This window comes from Oryctolagus cuniculus, chromosome 6 (genome assembly GCF_964237555.1).
Source record: "Oryctolagus cuniculus chromosome 6, mOryCun1.1, whole genome shotgun sequence".
NCBI lineage: Eukaryota > Metazoa > Chordata > Mammalia > Lagomorpha > Leporidae > Oryctolagus > Oryctolagus cuniculus.
The window spans coordinates 54,975,574-54,995,330 of NC_091437.1; the positions used below are offsets into that span (position 1 = coordinate 54,975,574).

Here is a 19,757-nt window from a genome sequence, read left to right on the forward strand (position 1 = left end):
GTGGGTGACGGGGGTTGTATAGTCATGGTGGGGTGGAAGAAGCGGGTCCCCCACTGGCTTCCTGGGCTCGGTCAGCTCGAGCTCTCAAGAGGGGAAGATTCCCAGCTGGACAGGGATGCAGGATCCACATGGTCTTTGATGGGGTGGGTACCTCCTGGTCAGCTTGGCCAAACTGGAGCCACTGCCTGCCCTCCCCTTGGGATGGTCTCACACCCTAGGGAGTCACAGAATCACCCGAGGACTTGTTACTGTGGATCTTTGAGCCTCACTCCTGGAATTTCTAGTCCTCTTGCTCCACCTGGGGTAGGAGGATTTGCATTTCTAACAAGCTCCCAGGTGATGGTGATGCCACCTGTCCAGCAGCTGCACTTGGAGAACCATGGCTCTAGAAGAAAACGTCACAGTGAAGTGATTCCCAGCCAGTGGACGTAGCTCCTGAGCCTCGGGGCCTGCTCTAGGTGCCCGGGGCCGTGTGCATGGTCTGGCCTCCCTCCGTGGAGGGTTTCGCCAGCTGTGGTGTTGAGCTGTAATCATTGTTTTTCTTCCAGAAGTGTGCTCAGTAGACTGTGGCACTCACGGCGTCTGCATCGGGGGAGCCTGCCGCTGTGAAGAGGGCTGGACAGGTGCAGCTTGTGACCAGCGCGTGTGCCACCCCCGCTGCATTGAGCACGGGACCTGTAAAGATGGCAAATGTGAATGCCGAGAGGGCTGGAATGGTGAACACTGCACCATTGGTAGGCAAACGGCAGGCACCGAAACAGGCACATATTGCTTTATTTTCATAACTCGTAGATCTATAGTGACGGTCGTGCATTGCAACCGACTGTTCCTCCAGGGACACGAGTGCTCTCCAGTATTCCTGCTGCCCCCCCAAATCTCCAAGGGGACTGGGAAAAGGAGAAGGCAAAGCTTTTCATCCTTGCCAAGATTCCAGACGGGGAGTGAGGGGGCCAGATAAGCAAAAGCATCCAAATCACTGATCTTGGGGAGGCAAAATGCACATGCATGGGAAATTGTCAGTGCCTGGGGGCTTTAAGCACCCTAAATGACTGGTCTGCAAGGCTTCCCTTTGCATATTCTCTCCAAGCTGGCTGCATCATTGAATCCCTGCTCACTGGCAACAGTGTGAACTCACAGATTGGAGACTAGGTGAGATGCAGGCAGAACTCCCCGATTTCCTGGGAGGCCAGGACCACAGGTCATGGATTTGAGCAGCTTCTGCCTGTGCCCAAGGCTCCATTGCAGGGCTCCTGACCTGCGTGGCACCACCACCATATTTAAATGTCTCCTCTCCTGGTTCCATCTCATTCCCACACCACCCCATCTCCTCTAACAAGCTTCTGAACCAAGCTTTGTTAAGAAGTAGTTGTTTAGAAGTCTTCATTTTTGTTTCTGTTTGTGTCATTATCATGGTTCAGGGTAAGATGAGCCTGGATTGAATGTACCTAATTCCCCTTTGGTGGAGGAGTTGGGAGCCAGTTTGTTTTTGTTTTTGTTTTTGTTTTACATTCCACATCTCACCATTGAAGTTACAAAGTTGTCCCCTTGAACATTATTTTATCTCAGTTTTTGTTTTTGTTATTTCCTTAGTTCACGTCTAGGATTCATGTCATGCCAAGTTGGCTCATCTACTAGCCTGCGTGGAAATTCACAGGGAAGTTTCCCACCAAATTACTCCTGGGTCCTTGTAGTTACGGTTGATTCCAGCCATTGAGTGTGAGACGTTCCCACTCTGTCCTAGCCCCCCCAGCCCCAGGCACAGAGCAGCCCCCTGAAGTGAGAGAGGGCTGGGAGCTTGCCCAGGACTGACTTGTAAGCTTAGACTCAGTTTCCCATGCTGTTCATTTTGGGGCAGTGGTTATGACAAGACAGAGGGGAGCTGTGTTAAATTCCCTTCACCCCATTCTGTCTGATTGGGCATCCGAGGGGCAGTGCAGCAATCAGGGCCATGACCATGGCACTGGGACCCTGCTGGGACAGTCTGTTGGCAGTGCATTGTTTTTGCAATCTCTCAATGACGCTCCAGGTTCTGCTTCCCCTGCAGCCGCTTTCATCTTCAATTCCCTGCAGAGTCTGAGGGATCGCTCAGAAGACTTTAAAGGGAGGGAAGTGCACAGCCCAGTGCCAAGACAGCTCGTACCATAGCTTCCCCTCTGCAGGGTCCTTCCTCCTGATAGACTTTTGCATGCCCAGTGTGATATAAATGAAGACTTTCTGCACCTCCATAGCTCTAGGGCCCACAGTTCCCCCTCCCTCCAAAAGCTCTAGCCAATCAACACCCCTTAGAAGCCAAATCCTACTTTCTCTCGGTTCATACAAGTTAACCTCCCCTCCCTTTGCTCTCCCCTTCCTACATCTGAGGGGCACAGGGGCAGGCTTAGTGTCCCTACGGTGATGCTTGGTGGCTTTCTTCCCGGCTCTTTCCTTCCTGCAACCTGTCTTCACTCTGGAAATAGTTCATAAAAGGGCAGTTCAGATACATTAGGGCAGGAATTGGATAACTGTGGCCAGGGGACCAAGTCTGGCCTGCTGCCTGTTTTTCTATGACTTATAATCTAAGAATAGTGTTTATATTTGAAAGAATTCCAAAGTAAGCTCTTTCCTGACATGTGACAATTCTGGGAAACTCAAATTTCAGTGTCTATAAATCGTATTACTATAGGAGAGCCACGCCCATGAGCTGATGCCTTGTCAGCATCCTTGCTGCCTCTCAGCCTTTGGTGACGGCCACAGAGATGACATGGCCTACACAGGCTTGTGTTGTCTGATTCTTTACCGATGAGAAAATCCAAGGATCCCTGAATTGGAGAGTTGCACATATCTGACCAGAGAGAGAAAAAGAAAGCAGGTTAGTGCTCCCATTAAGAACAGGACAGTGCTTGTAGCTTGAGGGGACTTGGACCAAGAGAATTGCAGAAGCTCCAAATATCACAGAGTGGGAGTGGAGAGAAGACAGCAGATGACTTGAAATGTCTCTGGGACCTTTGAAAATGAGATGGAAAGATGAGCACGTTGGTTTCATTAGAGAATAGCAAGGTTCTGGCCAACAGGAGAACACGGACATTTTGGTGCAACCTGTAGGCGGGATGAGTTGGGAAGAGGTGTTGGTGCTGCTCCAAGTGCTTGGTTCCAGTTTCACATCTCGGTGAGCTGACAGACCTTCGCTCTTGAGAGACAGAGACAAAGCGCGAAGGGGCCTGCCAGGGAAACGGCTCAAAGCAGAGTGCAGGTCCAGGAGAGTCTCCTGTGACTTTCTAGAATTTGTGCTATGTAAATTACAAAGATCTTCATCACCACAGCCTTCTCTTAGAAGTAATTAGGGCCCTGTGGTTTTATTAGTCGGACGTGTTCTCTCTCCTCCTAGCCGTGTTCACTGGGATTTTCTCAAAAAAGCCAAACACACCTTGCTAGGCGAGATTTGCTCTTCACAAACCAGAGAGATGTTCATATGTGCATAATTGCTTCCTGCGCTTTCCAGCCTCGAGCCCCCAGAGCTGTTTTGCCGAGGTTCGGTCTTTCAGTGTGAGCAGATACTCCTGTCATGTCATTGAAAGTAAATGCCACAATTTACAAGCTCAGAATCCGTCCTCCTCCTCGGGGATACTGACAGTCAGAGAGGGAAGCGGGGCGCTTTGGTCCTTCCCCAGCACAGCCTCAAATGCTGTTTTGTTGAAAATAGAAAATAAATACGAATGAAATGGCACCTAGTCGGCAAACAATGCCTTGGAAAATTTGAGGGAAGGCAGAATTGTGGGTGCTTAGTGTCGAGGACTTGAGTTGTCCGTGGCCGGCTTTCAAAAGGTCATGGTGAAGTGGCTTTCTTGGGGTCATTGCAGATAGGCAGCTGAACCGTTCACATCAGCGCCTGTGGATTACGTGGACTGTGCTGAGGGAAGCCAGATGACAGACTCGGGGAGAGGTGAGGGTGCACAATAAGGATCAAAGCACAGACTGCTAAAACTCAGGCTCTCTCTGTGTTTGGCCAGATGCATTTCTGGAATTTGCAACCCAATTATTTACATTTTGAAATGTGGTACATATTGCTAAAGGTTTAAATACAGTAGGAGGTGTAACATTTCTTTGGTAACTGGTAGAGCTAAGTTATTGGCAGACTGGATTCTAACAAGCAGTGAGTTTTACATTCCCCTTTCTAACAAGTCGAATATAAGGTACGGCTGCAGAATTGCATACATAATAGGCTTTGAATCCACAACAACCACATTGTGCATGGATGTCTTTGGAATATCTTAGTGCTATCTGGATGAGCTGCAGTTTATTCTTATGAATAAATCAGAAAGCACACGGGATAGTTAGAAGGGTTTTATTCTCTAAACATAGTGTTAAAATGGGTGTTAGTCCCTATCACCTGCCACGTGCCTATCACCTGCCACCACTCCTCATTAGTACTGGGGATTTAACAGAAGGTCGTCCAAAGGCTGTAATAGTAGTGGGGTGTGAAGGAGCCGTAGAATGCTTGTTAGGCCAAAATCACTATGAACTATAGTAGACTCAGATGGGCATTTCTTAGATAATAAAGAGATAAAGTAGATGTTAGCATGCTTGGTGAGCAACAGCCCAGAAGAAACCAGCACTCATACTGCCAGCGAATGGAAGGAAGGCAGCTAAGTCCTGCAGACGGTTGCGGTTACCCCTGAACGTGGGCTATCTGAACTACACAAACTGGCACACTCGCATACTAAGTCTGCCGACACTGGGTGCTTTCTGACTTTGGTGAGCTGATACCTAGAGAGTGAGCAGCGTCTGCGCCAGTTACTCCAACCTACATAACTTTATCTTTCCGGTCCTGACCTCTGATTGCATTGCAGAATCATCAGAACTCAATTCCCAGGGCCATGTGGGGCTGAGTGACCTGCCCAGGTGCCGCAAGTCAGAACAGTTTTCTTTTCCCTCTATCGCACTGGGCCCTTCTATTTTTCCTCTTTAATTGGTTGGGGAAAGAAATAGGTTCTTGCGATGTTAATAAGGAAAATGAATCTTTACCCAAGGTAAAAGCAGCCGTGCGACAATCTGATGTGCTGATTAAGTGATTGTCATCAGAAGGAGACGGGGTCACAGTCCAGGAGGGAGAGCGTCAGAACAATAGGGAAGAGGTTGGGCAGAAAGCGCTGTCAGAATTAACCAACTTCAACTGAGGACAGCTGCCTCTGCATCGCACTCCAGTTTCATTCTGAGTTGCGGAAACTGATTTTTTGGTAGCTATTGTCCTTGAACATTTGAGCTTTCATGACACTACAATGAGATCAAGTTGGGATGAAATTAGCCACTGTGGAGCCATCCTTACCACCAGGCCCATGGATGCAGCTAATTCTCTGATTGGTTAATTAACGTATCCCTCCAGGGCCTCTTATTGGAATGGTCCTCAAAATCCTCCCCTTTTTTTTTTTTCTTTCTTTAATGAAAACCTGACATGATGGTCTTGCACTATTCCAGATTATGGACAACCTTGTAGCAGAGTGCAAAAGGTATTCAGCTGTTAGCTTTTTTCCCCTCATATCGCTCATTATTTGGACATGATGGGAGCCTTCCTAGTGCAGGTGAGGACTCATCGTGTGCCTAGAAATTGTCTTTTTGTGAGTCTAGGTAGGTCAGTCTGCCCAAGGTTTCCTACGCAAGCCCAAAACAAGAACTGATTAAAGTTACGTCAGTACATTTTCATGTCACTGGGAAAACTAAGGAAAGGAAAGAAGTGCTTTACCCATAGTGAAACCCTCATCCCCGGAAGTATTTGCTTCTTGTCCTAGGTGTTGAGGAAGGGAAAGCAGATAAGAAAGCTCCGAACTTCCTCCTTACCTCGTGACTGGGAGCATCCTTTGTACTGCCTCCAGTGTGATTCAGTTAACACCTGCCAATCCCATCAGCTCCCATTGGAAAAGAAAAGAGGGAGGAGTTCCTTTCAGTGCTTTCAGTGGTGTGTGGAGACGTCACCTTGATGTTTTAGAGGAACTGGCTACTGTCCTAGATTGTAGCCCAGACTGGCGGGGCCAGACCCAGCAAGTCAACAGCTGATATCAGCCACTGTTGATGTCCCAGGAGCAAAGAACTAAAAACGGTTTAGAATTCCTGGAATATACACCCATGGTGAGAGTTAACATAAGAAAGATTGGAGGCCCAAAGGAAGGGAAAGCATATACTTGTACAATAATAAGAACTGTTGTAAAAACAGACGACCTGAATTTCCCTAGTGCGTGGTGGGTGTTCAGAGGTTGAACTTCCGTGGAGAAGTGACGTTCCTTCCATGGTTGTGACTCTCAGCTCTCACAATACAGGCTGAAGATTTTACATTGAAGAGGAAGGAAAGAGTACCTTACAGTCGTGCTCCCTTGGGTTCTTGTAATGGACGTCTTCCTCCTTACTTGGTATCTGACCCACCGGGGAGTCACGAAGAATACATTGGCCAACAAGGAGGGACATCTGTGTTCTGGGCTGGACCCTACCACAAATACTCTGTCTCTCTCCTAGTGCTAGCACCAAGCCTTTCTGACCTGTTTCTTCCCATAGTATATAATGAGATTGGGCCACATAATTGCTTTCCAGGACATGACACACAAACATGAGATATTTTTCCATGGTTTACAGGTAGATTTTATTAAATAGTCATGGGGGGCTCTTTACAATACGTTTAGGAAAAAAATGTAACTAGTACATCAAACTCCTGATTACATTATTGCTAAGGGATATGGCAAAAGTAGGCAGCATTGTTAGGACTGAGTAAATGTAGAGAAAGGTATTGAGTAAATAACAGTGCAGATATTGCAAATATCACGAATGCAGGATGTGATTGAACGAATTTAGAGCACACTTGAATGGGACAATCTCTAAGGGCCTGTCCATTTCTAGGATTTTATTGCTTTTGATTTGAAATCCTAGGAACAAGGCACTCAGATGCAATCAAGCCTTTCTCTTGTCTGCAAGGCAGGTTTTCGATGTTGGCCCCTGTACTGTACAATAACAACTTCAGGTTAAAGGGACAGGAACAGCAAAGTGTTCCCCCAGCCAATGCCGCATTGCAACATTATTGAGGGTAGTGAATGTGATTTTTGATAGCTTATTTGCTCACCTCACTTCCAGTTTACATCCCGTTTACTGAGAGAAACTTTTTGTATGTTGAAAAATTTCTTTGCATAGGTTTAATACTCAGGCCCTGCTTTGTCCATTTATATTTGTATTTTTTAGAAAAAAGAGATAGTGGTAAGCAGAGATTGATCCATCTCTGTCCACTTCCTTTGAATTCAGAAAAGTACAAGCATGAGAATGAAACACTTGGGCCGGTGCTGTGGTGTAGCAGGTAAGGCCACCGCCTACAACACCGGCGTCCCATGTGGGCACCAGTTCGAGTCCCAGCTGCTCCACTTCTGATCCAGCTCTCTGCTATGGCCTAAGAATGAAACACTTGAGAACACAAGTTCCCATCTGCCAGCTTTCCTAGCCTTTATGTACCTCAGTTTCTTTGTCTATAAAATGGGGATACTAATTAGAAACCATCTATTTAGATTGTATTGCAGTTCTTGGCACGTTGCCAGGCAGAAATCTCACCTAGTTTGATTGTCATTAACTCCGTTATCTAGTAGCACTATAAGCTAAATGAAAGGACAAGGGAGAATCTTCAAAACAAAGTGCTCATTAGAACATTTCTCCCACCTTCAACTTCCCTTTCACAAATCTACCTCAGTCCATCACAGCAGTTGGTAATGTGTCGAAAAGTAACACCTACTAGCTATCCATTTTCAAGCAAGCATTGTTCTGCAGTGTTCTGGCATCTAATTCTTACAGAGAAACATAAACTGCCTCTCTTGCTTTGAACCAAAGCTGCTCGTTTTACCAAGCATCCTCATTGTACATGGAATCAAATATTTGTTTCAATAGAAACTTTTTATGAAGCTGGGATTTACTACTTCCAACCAGAGGTTCTCAAAGTTGACCTCTTTGACTTGATCTTGGGGAGCCAAGAGATCTATGAGAAATTTTTTAATGCAGGGGTTTGCTTTTTTTGTCAGTGTATTTCAAAAGAAAAGGCATCTTTGCTGTGTTATTTGGAAATTCTGTTACCGCTGAATAGAATAAAATGTCAGTTCTCTTTAGCAAGTGTTTCTGGAGCGAGAGACCACAGAGATATTCTTAAGGAGTCTGGAAGGATATTGTGTTCTCCTTTTAGAAGGAGCCTACAGTTTCTCAAGTTTGAGGATGCAGTTGGTGTCTCTTAGAAAGTCCTGTCCTGGTCTCTCTTTTCTGACTCCTCCTCATTCCTCTTGACTCTCACTTCCGAGACTGTAGTCTGTTGACTGAATAACCCAGGGACTCATCTCCAACGCAGTCAAGTAGCATGCATGCCTTCTGGAAAAATCTCTCGTTCCTCCCTCCCTGAAATTCCTTGGCTCCTTGGGACTTGACCTATGTGTAACATCTGGGGGCTCTCTGTAGTCCCTTGGCTCATATCCTGGGTTATCCGGAGCCACACAAGATACCCCAGGGGTTCATGTGAGAAGCAGCATTTGCTCTTCCTCCCACATTGGGGTGCAGTCTTCTGAACCCTCTCGTTTCGGAGCATTCTGTTACACAATCCCTTTTGCAAGGGCTGTGTCTTCGATTACCTTTGGAAAAGAAGGTGGCATCATTTTGAAAACCTGTGAGTCACTATTGGAGTGTATTGCATGCCTCTTCATCCTTCCTACTAAGTGCTTCTGTGTGTCATTATAATGACATTAGCAAAAGGCAGCCATCGCCTTGGTCAGCTCTGTGGTTTTCCATTCGTGGGCTGTAAAGAAATTGCAGCAAGGCAAATTTTAAGTACTTCATCATAAACAGTCTCAGGATAATTAGAATGGATTAAATTACAAGAGAAATGCATTTAGTTAATCTTTCCTCTAATTAAAAAAATATCCCCAGTTTTAAGTAAAGTGTTTGTTTTTAAAAACATATTTTCATTGTAATCAGGAAGGGAGAGGTTTGTTTGGTCTTCAGCGATAGGATAGAACAGCTGCGAAGTAATTAAAAACCACCAGCCAGTGTGTTGCTGATATTATTATTAAGATCTTCAGGAGTGAGTACAGTCTCTTCTGTGGCTGTTGGCATGCGATTTACCACAAACACCTTCTGTGGCCCACGCTGGCTCTTCTGTCTGTTCTTGGATCCCTTCTCAGGTGTGGCTGCCTGTTGGGCCAGCGAGGGGGGAGTTAGAAGGTGAACTGAGCAGCGTTTACATACTTTCAAAAGTGATGAGAGGGAAAATGAGGCCGGCAGGGGACACGAGCAGTTGCCAAGTTAGAAGAGCGATATGCTCAAGTCTTTGTGAGAGTTGCTGCAAGACTGATGGGACCTGCGCTGTCCCCAAGCCCTGCCGGTCATGTCATTCGCAGCACCATTCTGATTTCTTGGCTCATCTCAGCTTCAACTCACTCCCTACTCACCCCGTGGTTTCTGGAAGTTTCCAAGGATGCATATGCTTGTAGTTAACCCTTTCAAATTCTTCAAGCTTGATCCCTTCATAGAAACGTGCTACCTGCAAACTCCACTTTGGACAGAATCCTATAGCCTTCCCCTTACCACCAGGGCCCATGCCTGGCAGCCCCCTCAGCACCCACTCTCCTGCGGTCCTGCTGTCATCAGAGTAAAGGGGAGAACACCCCACTCCTCACTTCAGCAGCTGGTCCTGAGTTCCTGTGAGAAAATAATCATTCACTTTGTGCCTGAGGCACCCCTCCCCTGCCTTAAGGTTCTGTCCCAGGGCTGGGCTGTAGAGCTGACCCCAAGGGGTCCCCACCCAGGATGGCAGAGGATGGTTATAGTTTGTGTAATTACAGCCCAGCTCTGACTCTTTCAGGATGCCTGTCATTTAGATGAGCAGATTTTTTAAGAAAACCCGTTTGCTCATCTTTAGGTTAAGAGTTGCCTCCTTTTCAGCCAATTCAACTGCAAACAAGAGCGTCCCTGGCCTCTCCCTTCTTCGTAATAATCACATCACAGTAGGGATGGAGAGGCACTGCTTACTGTCGCCTAGCCTCCAGGTTCCAAGCAGCTCTCGCATTGCTCTTTGAGGCCATGTTCTCTCACCAGCTATGAGACCCGGCACCATGCTGCTTAAACCACACATCACAAAGACAGCACCCTGCCAGACCCCAGAGAAAGGAAGGGTTAAGTAACTTGCTAGAGACAGAAAGCCCCAGGTAATTGCTGTCCTGGAAGAATTAAAAGAGTTGAGAATCCTGGACCACAATTTCAAGTTCAGCCTCAGCAGCCCCAGATCAAATTAGCAATGCAGTTGGTTAGCGCTGAACCCAGAAGGGTCATCTGTCTAAAGCTGTAAGCAGAGTGATGTGCTCTGATAAGTGTGAATTGCATTTCTTTATTTTTTAAATTATGCTTTACCTTCAAGAGTGATTGCCAGACAGCCCTGTGTAGGTGTCTTAAAAAACAGCGCCAGGGAGAGGGGAGCTCCAACAATTATAAAATAACCACTTCCAAAGCACAGAGGAAGCATTGGTACCTGATTTTGTTCCACAAGTTTGCACACTGAATTCCCAGCCACGTGACTGCTCCCAGAAACTCTCTCTATACTCTCTGTTAATAACACAAAACTCGAAGGGTGGCATTGGCTTTGCCGAGAGCGTCCTGACAAGGCAATGAGCTTGTTTCCCTACATTACACGTACGTGAGCTCGAGAAAACCAAATGTCCTTGATGATTGCAGTTCCTGTGACTAGGGAAAGAGACAGAAAAGATTGCAAGTTGTGGGAAAAAATAGTTTTTCCTATTAATCCAGGGAATGTAGGCTTGTCGACTTGGGTCCCTTAAGTGTGTTGCTATCAAATTCTTACCATACTTTGAATATGAACTGATATAACTTTTTATTTCCATTTAATGGGACCGAGAAAGATCTATATCCATTCACTTACAGGCTTGCTCTCTGGGGGGCCTCATATAGAAAATGTTATCACATCATACAGAGGCATAGGCCAGAAAACAGTCTTCCCAGAATTAAACAATGTGAAGTACAAAATACACTTCAAAGCCCTCAGTGTCTCCCACATTATGTTTATGGAAAGTAATCTTTGCCCTCATGGCTACCTAGTAACACTCTTTATCAGGGCTTCGCTGTTGGCATGTTTGTGCATTCAGAGATTGGGATAATGTGGAGAAACGTGCAGCAAAAAGAGTAAATGGGTGAGATTTGCAATCAAACAGACCTGACTCCGAATCCAGCCTCCATCTCTTGCAGGTTGGGCAGTCTTTGGCAAATTCTGCAGACTTTCTCATCTGTAAATTGAGAATAATAATACATATGCCCTGCTGTTAGGAGAACTGCACTTACGTGACACACCAAACGTAGTGCTCGTTACTCCCTAAGTGTTGGCTCAAACGCCATTGATGCCACACCTTTTCCGAAGTTTCCCAAGAACATATTGATGGAGTACACAGTTCAAAAAGAGGTTGGGACAGAATACAACCATGCATGTTGAAGACCCCAAAATTCCAGAAAGAGAAGCCAGGGTCACTAAATCTCTTGTGTGTTTGTACAGGTGTCTGTGGCCTCTGTCCAATCCCACTGCTCCAGAAGGAGCTCATGGGACACCTGGCCAGGGAGCTACAGTTAAGCAGGCAGAGACACAGAAGTGGCCCAGTTAACATCTGCCTGGTGCCTGCAGCAACAGGGCTGTTGCTCACCTCAACGAGAAAGCCATGCATGATCATACATCGAGTCTACACTCCTCTGCCTGGTTTCAGCTGAGCCAGGACAACCATATTTCAGCCATTCATAAAACATTTATTGGGTGTCTGTTCCGGGCCAGCACACAGACCCTAGAGGGGATGCTCACACCTCTTCTGTGTGAACATCCCAGGGGAGAGTAGCAGTTTGAGGACCATCGGACCTCAGCTGCGTTTGTGCCCATGTGAGATTGTCTGTTGTCTATCCAGGACACCCTTCCTGGTGTTTCTGGCAATAATTGTCCGTTGTTTCCCAGCACTGCTGCTTGCTCTTGCCTAAAGAGATCAATGTAAGGATGGAAGACTTTAACTTCAAAGAGGAGTTTAAATTCATTTGTAACACAATGTAATTGCATCAAAGAAAGTCTTCAGGTATCAAACTGCGTGACTACACACAAATGACTCCCTCATAAGTGTTAATATTTTCTACAACGGAGGAAATTCAGCTAAATCAAATGAAGATGGAAACTCATTAAAATTTGATTTTCCCTCCTATCCTTTTGTATCTTTTAATCCTCTATATATGGCACAACTTGTTCTGTTAAATACCACGCATTAATTAAATCTCATCCTCTCTCTGCTATATCTATATTTTTATTATGAAAATCTTCAGTTGCTGATAATCTAATTTAGTTGAATTACTGCTTGGACACCTCTAAGTAAGAAAACTCAGAGCTGTTAAGGTAGAATTATTGACAGGGGGGAGGCAGGAGAAGGAGAAAATAAATTCTCATTTCCCTTTGGCAGGAGGTGGCTGGGCAGGCCTAGATTTGCATAATGAGGGTGTTCTGAATTCTGGGTCTTTGTTGACTTAGGGAAGCAGAAGGAGGGCGGAACCTGTAGAGAGAGTTGTGAGCTCAAATGTGCTTCTGTAGGTGAGGCAGAAATAATGCTCCTGTGAGACAGCAGGGAATGGCAACGAACTGGAAAGTGAATGCCCATCTATGGAGGGCAGCTATGCCCCAGCTGAACTGCCCACGTAGAACTGCATGCCCAGGTTTCCCAAAGTGTCCAAGTTTTCAACAGAGACTAGAAATCAGAATTGGTGTGCATACTCGCCCAAGTTTCTGAGGTTGGCAAGCAACTCAAAATTTATTTTTATAATGTCCTACAGGCCATTCAAGCAAGACTGGGGGCCAAAGGGACCACCTATCTGCACCCACTGACACTCACCTCCAGGGAAAGATTAGTGTTGAATTACAGAACATCATTTGCCTGGACTGAGACTGGGACAGCTTTGGCTTCTTTGGTTGGATGCCCCAAGTCTCCTTGGTGACTGGTTTAAGCTGGTGGGAGTCTCATTGCCATGGTACAATGGTGATACTGTGCACTTACATGGTGAATTTTCTCCAAGGAGCTCAAAAGACTTTGTGTTGCCTCAGTCAGCCTCACATCAAGTCTGTGAGACAGACAGGTAGCAATTATCCCAATACACAATGAGCAGTGACAGAAAATATTTTGCACAAGGCAGCTAGTTGGACTCGTTGGTTTAAACCCATGGTCTACATGACTAGCAAATACAGCATTCAAGAAGCATGGGCAGGGTCTCCCATTACTGCCTCCTCTGGCACCCTTTTTGCCTTTTCGTCTTCCTTCCATCTGTTCCAATGGACAGCTAAGCCCTTAATCTCAACAAGAAATCCACACAAAGCAAGCCAGGGACTAATTCCTGTTGTGCGAGTGAGTGTGTAAATGTTTGTGTGTGCATGCGTGTGTGTGTGTGCCCACCTGCCTTCTCAGCAGGCCCAGCATGGTCCATCTGCACCCATTACGACACGTCTCTGCATTGGTCATTGGTCTAATGCCATGCTCTGAAATGCTACTTTTGCAAGTGTTCAAGACCTAAAGATTCCAAATGGGTATTGTCAGGATTCTAGGTGCCTGTAGTTTGATAACAGTACCTAATAACGTGTGCTGCTTTGGGCCCCTTTGTCCCTTTCTCTTCCTTAGACTGATAGAACTGCACCTGTGAAGTCTTTTGCTTCCAGAGCTGGCATCCATGCCCTCTCTTCAGCTACAGTGGATTAGCAAGAGTGGCCACGTAAAATAGGGATAAGGGCCGGAGCGGTGCAGTGGAGGCCAGGAACAAGAATCTTCTCTGAGTTGCCTTGGATAGAACACCCGAGAAAGTGAGATTGACCAGGAGTGGCCGGGGCTCTTCACAGTCTTCATTCCTCCTTCTAGGACTGGGGTTAAGGGCTCTGCCACATAGTCCCCGTGTCCCGCCCCTTCCCCTCTGCTTCATGGGCATCCAGGTTCTGTGTCATGCTCTGGTTAGGGGAGTTCCTTGGGCTTTTCAGGCATGAGCCCAAGGGAAGACTCCAGTTTAGCAGTGTAAACCTGTTGCTCTTTTTCCCAGAACAGCCCAGCACAAGTATCCTGCATTTTCTAGACTGCCTTGCTCTCCCTTCCAAATTGTCTCAGATCAGGCCACAGGTTCCTGGAAGTGGTTCCCAGCATGATATTCTCCAATAATCATTCACATTCTCTGCATGCAGGCATGCCATGAACATCCTTCCCAGGGAGATGCAAAAGCAGACAAACACCTGGCCGTTGTAAGCGCACGTGTTGGGGAGATTCTTGTTCTTACTGGCATTGGAACTGCAAAGGCTGATAGATCCACCAGCTTCCATCTGATCCCACACATCAGCACGCGCTTCCCTACAGCTGGAGGAAACTACCTTTTCCAGGGACAAGGACTTCTTAAAGGCCTCCCAGGAAAGCATGGGAAGTCCCTCCTTCCCAGGCTGGTTGGAACCAGGAATTGAGTGAGCATGCAGAGTCAAGCATCATGTTTTAGCTCTTCCAAGTAGATCAGAATCCATGTGGAATATTGAAAAAGAATGTAAGATGCAAAGAGTGCCTTTTCTTTGTAGACTCATGTAGACCTACATTCTAGGTATACCTACAAGTGGATTTTTTGCTGCCTTGAGAGAAATCACCTTGGGTTTTCCACTGGGCCATGCAGAACAGAGGTGTGCCCTGGCCCTCAGAGATCAGCTGAGAGCTTCTCTCACTCTTCCTCCCTTACACCTCTCAAGGTTGCGGATGGATCAGTTCTAGTTGTATTCTCACACACACAAACATGCCTCCTAGGGCGTTAAAGAGACATTGTGCTAAAGACATGTCTGTCTTAGTAACCATGCATTCGAAGCCACATACATCCCCAGTGCTGCCATACCTCGTGTAGCCCGAAGAGTGAGGTCGCACAGTTTACAGGCAGCCCCAAGAGAATGCCAATGCAAGTCCACCAAAGTGAACCAGCCTTCTGGTTACGCTGTCTCCTGAAAGCCAAACTGTGGAATCCAGGGAGGCCCGCACAGGCAGCAGCCCTCCTTACCTGGGCAGTTCGGTCCATGCCGTTTCCGCTGAGCCCTGCTCAGGCTTCAGAAGTGGCTAAGGAGACCTTCCAGTTATGCTACGTCCCTGGCTGGCCCGACAGGTCCCTTTAAGTTGTATCTGTCCAGCTGCTCTTGGTGTCCTGGCTTCACCTTGCCATTTAAACTTCTGCTCCATTGCCAGTGCAATCTGGTTAAGCTAAGTAATACAACTTTAAAATATTTTCAGAGCAGTAAAAGCGAACGAGCGAACGAGCGCGGTGTTATAAAATTGTGTCTTTAAGGAAACATTAAAATGTTACCGATACTGATTGCAGCGAGCTGGAAAGTTGTAAGCCAAGACTGACGGGAAGGAGGCAGAGGTGCTGAAAACAGCAGGAAGCAGATAAATAACAAAGGTAGTTAAAGCTGAGCCTGCAGCAGCTTCAGAAGCTAGAAAAGCTTGTTCCCGGGGGTTTGCCTGTTCTTTGGTTTTGCCTCCCGGGCTGTGGCTCTACTCCTTTCTGTTAAAACCTTAACCATACCTCCCAAGAAAGGCAGTCCCTGGCATAGCTGATTGCTTTGGTTTGAACAACCCTGCACCCAACCGCAAAATAGACTGTTTGGAAAGACCCTAAATTATCCCCTGCCTTGCTGGGATACAGCAGGTGCTCAGTCAGTGAGGGCTAGCTTAAGATCTTCTGGGTATGAGCCCTCTCCTCAACCCTCCACCTCTATCACCACCCAAGTCATTTAAAACAAAAAGAAAAACCACATTGTTCCCCGAAGGAGTTAAGGAGGGAATAGTAAGAAGCCACTGTGAATTAGCTTCAAAAACACTATTTCTTAGCTTAGTAATAAATTAAAATCTAATAAGTAATTCTTACCAAAATAGTCCATTAGTTACAAGTCTAGGGATGAATTTGAAGATGGAATAGCAAAAGGGAGTTTGGGCATGTTCGAACTTGAACAAGGTTTTGCTTGTTTGGGTGTTTTGGTTTTTTTCAATTTTTTGGTTTTTTTGCCTAGAATCTAGCACCTGCATTCACTATGGGTGAGATAGTACCTGCCACAGGTTGAAAACTGGGTTGTAAGTGATAGTGGAAAAAAAAAAAAAAAAAAAAAAACCTTGCTCTTTTTATTTATAAGACACATGCATATGCAATACATCTACAGCTTTATAGTGTGTCTGTGGCATTGAAAATTGGTGATGGGGACAGGAGTTAGAGGGGCAAAATCTAAGAAGTTTTCTGGGGGGAACTGTTTAGATTAAAAGAAAATCTAAAACCTTTTTAGATAAAAAAAAAAAAAAAAACTGAAAAATCGTAACCTGGCAGAAGATACCACAGGTTGGTGTGCTTCTAGAACTTCAATGGGTAAGACCTAGGTGTCTCTGGGGAAGAGGCACTATTGCTCAGGAAACTTCCTGCCGACTCATGTTTCTCTTTATCTCGCCTCTGCCTGCTGGCTCGGTTTTGTACCAAATCAGTTTGAAGTGAAATAACCAGACAAGCCAAATAATTGCTTTTGCCCATGTTTTTAATTTACAGACTTACTGAATTCCCTGTTCAGATCACTCCCGTTAACAATTATTGAGCACTTATCAGGAACGTTGCCAGCCCCAGAGCTAAATCCTCCTGTCCACCGTGGGAGGGAGATCCCGTTAGCAGCATCCTGGTAGAGGTGAGATCCCCGGCTCAGAGAGGTGAAGCAGAGGGTGAAAGCCTGAACTGCTCTCAGGCCAGGTGAACTGCTCTCAGGCCAGGTGGACATGCATCCTTGCTCTCTTTGGCTCACCTGCTTTGTCCTCCGGTAGTTGCCCCCCAGGTTTCCCTAGCAGCCCTGCAGTGAAATGAGAGTACATGAGCATCAGGAAGCCACCGTGGTCTTGCGGCCACCTGCAGGAATGCGACATCCGACCTGGGGGACAATTACCCTCTTAGACCTCCCACTGCCACGACCAAGAGTAAAATCTCAGATTCCAAAACTGCCTGCCAGCTACTCTGCGTAGACATGATTGTCCAACTTCCTTAAATTCAGGTTGACTTTCTATCGGAGTTCACATTTCCACCAACTTTTCATTAAATTAATTATTCAAAACAATTCAGAGTTAGCGTTCTCACAGCAACTGTAACTCTGCCATGACTAGATTAAGGCGTAAATTGAACAGCATGTTTTGCAATAAAGTTAATTTTATATTCACCAGAGAGCTGAGTTATAGTTGCTGTGGGAACCATCATTTCAAATCTCTTGACTTTGGTACATTTAAATTCTAAACCACAGCGTTGCACACGGTAGCATATTTTGCATGGACATTTAATTTTCTTCACACCATGGCCCGGCTACCCTAAACTTGGAAGTTGTATTGGAGACAAACCCTGCAGCCTCCTAGCTTTCCCAGCCTGGTCACTCCTCCTTGGTGTTGCTGATGCAGAACAGAGACACAAGGAAGAAAGCAAAATGATTCCCCTTGTATCTTGGAAATGTGTTTTGAGGAGGTGACTTTCCCTGGAAGTACTGAGTCTCAGGCAGTGTCGTTGTATTTGTGTGCAGCCAGGATTCTCATCCAAGGGTATTTTTGGATCTGTGCTGTATTATTCAGCACACACAGGGTGACCTCTGAAAGCTCCAAGTCCTTGCGTGTGCCATAAATCATGCAGACATGCACAGCCATACATCAGAACTTATTGGAGCTCCAGAAAAGCCAGGCAACATTTCCCAGAGCCACATAAAACCCAAGCACCACTAAATCAAGACGCATTGCAGGGCCTCTCTAAAAGGTACTTTCTGCAGACCCGGAATAGAACTCAGGCTCCAACCTGGTGGTATAGCATTATGCCCAGGTAAACACAGAGGCTTGTGTGAGAGGACTAGCAAAGGAAGACGAAACTCAGGGGTGGTTAGAGATGCAAGCGTTCCTTCTACAAGGATTATCGGTTTTTGTAGCTTTATTGGAAAAATCAGTCATGCTTTCTGCCTCCTGGGGATTGCTACGCTGCAGTTTTGGAGTGTGGATGTGCGGAGACTCTGCAGGTTAGCAGCTGAGTCGCAGCTCCCATTCACCGTTCAATTATCCATTTAGCTAGATGTGACTTAGCAGAAACAGACTGCTGTTTTGCATGTTGAAAGTGTATTTGAAAAGAGGGGATTTTGTTTCCCTGTAAATGAGAGGGTTTTGAAGAGGAAGCTCTCACCTTCTTAAGGGCACAGTCATTATGGCAAATGAAGGAATAGCACCTAACAATAGCATAGGCCGCTTTGAGGGCATTCTGCCTGCCACTCTGTATTCTCTCAGGAAACCACCCTCCCCTTGTACCTCCTGTGCATACACCAATGCACCTGCTGATTACAACTATTGCAGTTTGCAGAGAAAGACCCTGTAGTGACCAGCAGCTAGAAACTGAGAAAAAGACAAGAATGCTGCATGCAAATAGTTTCAGGGAGCAGGATAAGTTCATGATGATTCAGGGTTACCTGGGTCACCGGGGTGGGGAGAGTGAATGACAGATGACTCTGGGTTCACGATTAGCAGGGGGCGTGGGAGATGCCATGGCAGCCAGAGGTAAGGTGCAGAAGCAGAGGAGAGGTGGGAATGTTTTCATTGGTTCTGTACAAGGTTAAAAAGTGCCATAAAACAAGACCGAGCAGGCATTACTGTATGCAGTCACTTGACACTCAGGGTTTTGTGGCCAAGTCTTCAGAGGGCTTGCAAGGATTGGCTGATGAGGAAGGCTTGGCAGATTACTAAACAAATATGAATACCTAAGGAGAGAGAATGAACTAACTTTTTACATGCTTGGTGCCACAATTGAGATGGGCCATGCTGGCCCCTGGGGATACACAGAACACAAATATCAGGCGTAACAACCTCATAGAATACTAGGGGAGTGATCCAAGGAGGCCCTACTGCCAAGAAGAACCAATCAAGTTGGCTGAATTAGTGCAGCCTAGTGGTCTGAAGTCACTTGGTTAAGGAATCAGTTTCTCTGCTGGAACATTTCCATGTGGGGTTGTCAACCATGACCCTGCACACACAGCCTCTGGGATCCATAGTTCTCTCATGGCCTCCAACCTTGCCCATGTGTACTTATGCAACATGACATTCCCAGGCCACCCTTTCTCTTCCTTGCCACTTGTTTTCTTAATACAAAAAAGCCAGTAAGCTGGGGAAGTGGCCCAGCCTCCCCAACCTCGCCTGTTTGCTGACTGCCAGATGAGAAGATGAAGGTGTAGCCATCGGCTCCCGCGGCTGCAGTGCTGTTGTGTGGACAGGGTGTGTTACCTGCCTTTGTTCTCAAAGGCTTCCCTTCCAGAAGGAGAGATCAGGAAACTTCTCTAGAATGAGCTGGGCCACATTGAGTCCCAACAGCTGAGCATACCTGCACCCAGCCCAGGCCGCCTCTCTGGCCTACCACAGTGGTCCTCCCGACCTCCTCCTGGCCAGCTCCCACATTCTGCCCTTGCCCCCATCCCCAGTGTCTTCTCTACCTAGCACAAAGGGGTCCTTTAAAAAATACATGTCAGGATTTAGCCTAGCAGTTACTGTACCCATGCATGTCCCATGTTAGAGTGCCTGCTTAAAAAAAAGAGAGAGAGAGCGCGCGTGCGCCTGGGTTTCATTCCTGGCTCTGGCTCTTCACCTCAGCTTCCTGCAAATGCAAACACTAGACACAGCAGTAATGACTCAGATGACTGGGTTCCTACCACCCACGAGGGAGAC

General features: G+C 46.5%; 1 protein-coding gene and 1 long non-coding RNA gene across 23 annotated transcripts in view; one reads left to right on the plus strand and one right to left on the minus strand.

The window, feature by feature from the left end:
* The window catches only part of TENM2 (teneurin transmembrane protein 2), a 1,294,348-nt gene that overhangs the window by 1,171,724 nt on the left and 102,867 nt on the right, over positions 1 to 19,757 (plus strand). For 15 of the 22 annotated variants that reach the window (XM_051844425.2, XM_051844426.2, XM_051844423.2 and 12 more), the window contains one exon: positions 549 to 761. The exons of 3 other annotated variants lie outside the window; for them this stretch is intronic. In XM_051844425.2, the coding sequence (XP_051700385.1) occupies positions 549 to 761 (213 nt within the window). The remainder of the gene's footprint in view (positions 1 to 548; positions 762 to 19,757) is intronic. 4 more of the 22 variants (XM_051844429.2, XM_070076400.1, XM_017341237.3 and 1 more) reach the window with 1 other exon arrangement.
* On the minus strand, positions 6,601 to 15,540 carry LOC138850209 (uncharacterized). Its single transcript, XR_011389887.1, has 3 exons — positions 15,061 to 15,540; positions 11,201 to 11,270; positions 6,601 to 9,168 (listed from the first exon to the last, which is right to left on the minus strand). It is a non-coding gene; the product is annotated as an uncharacterized lncRNA (long non-coding RNA).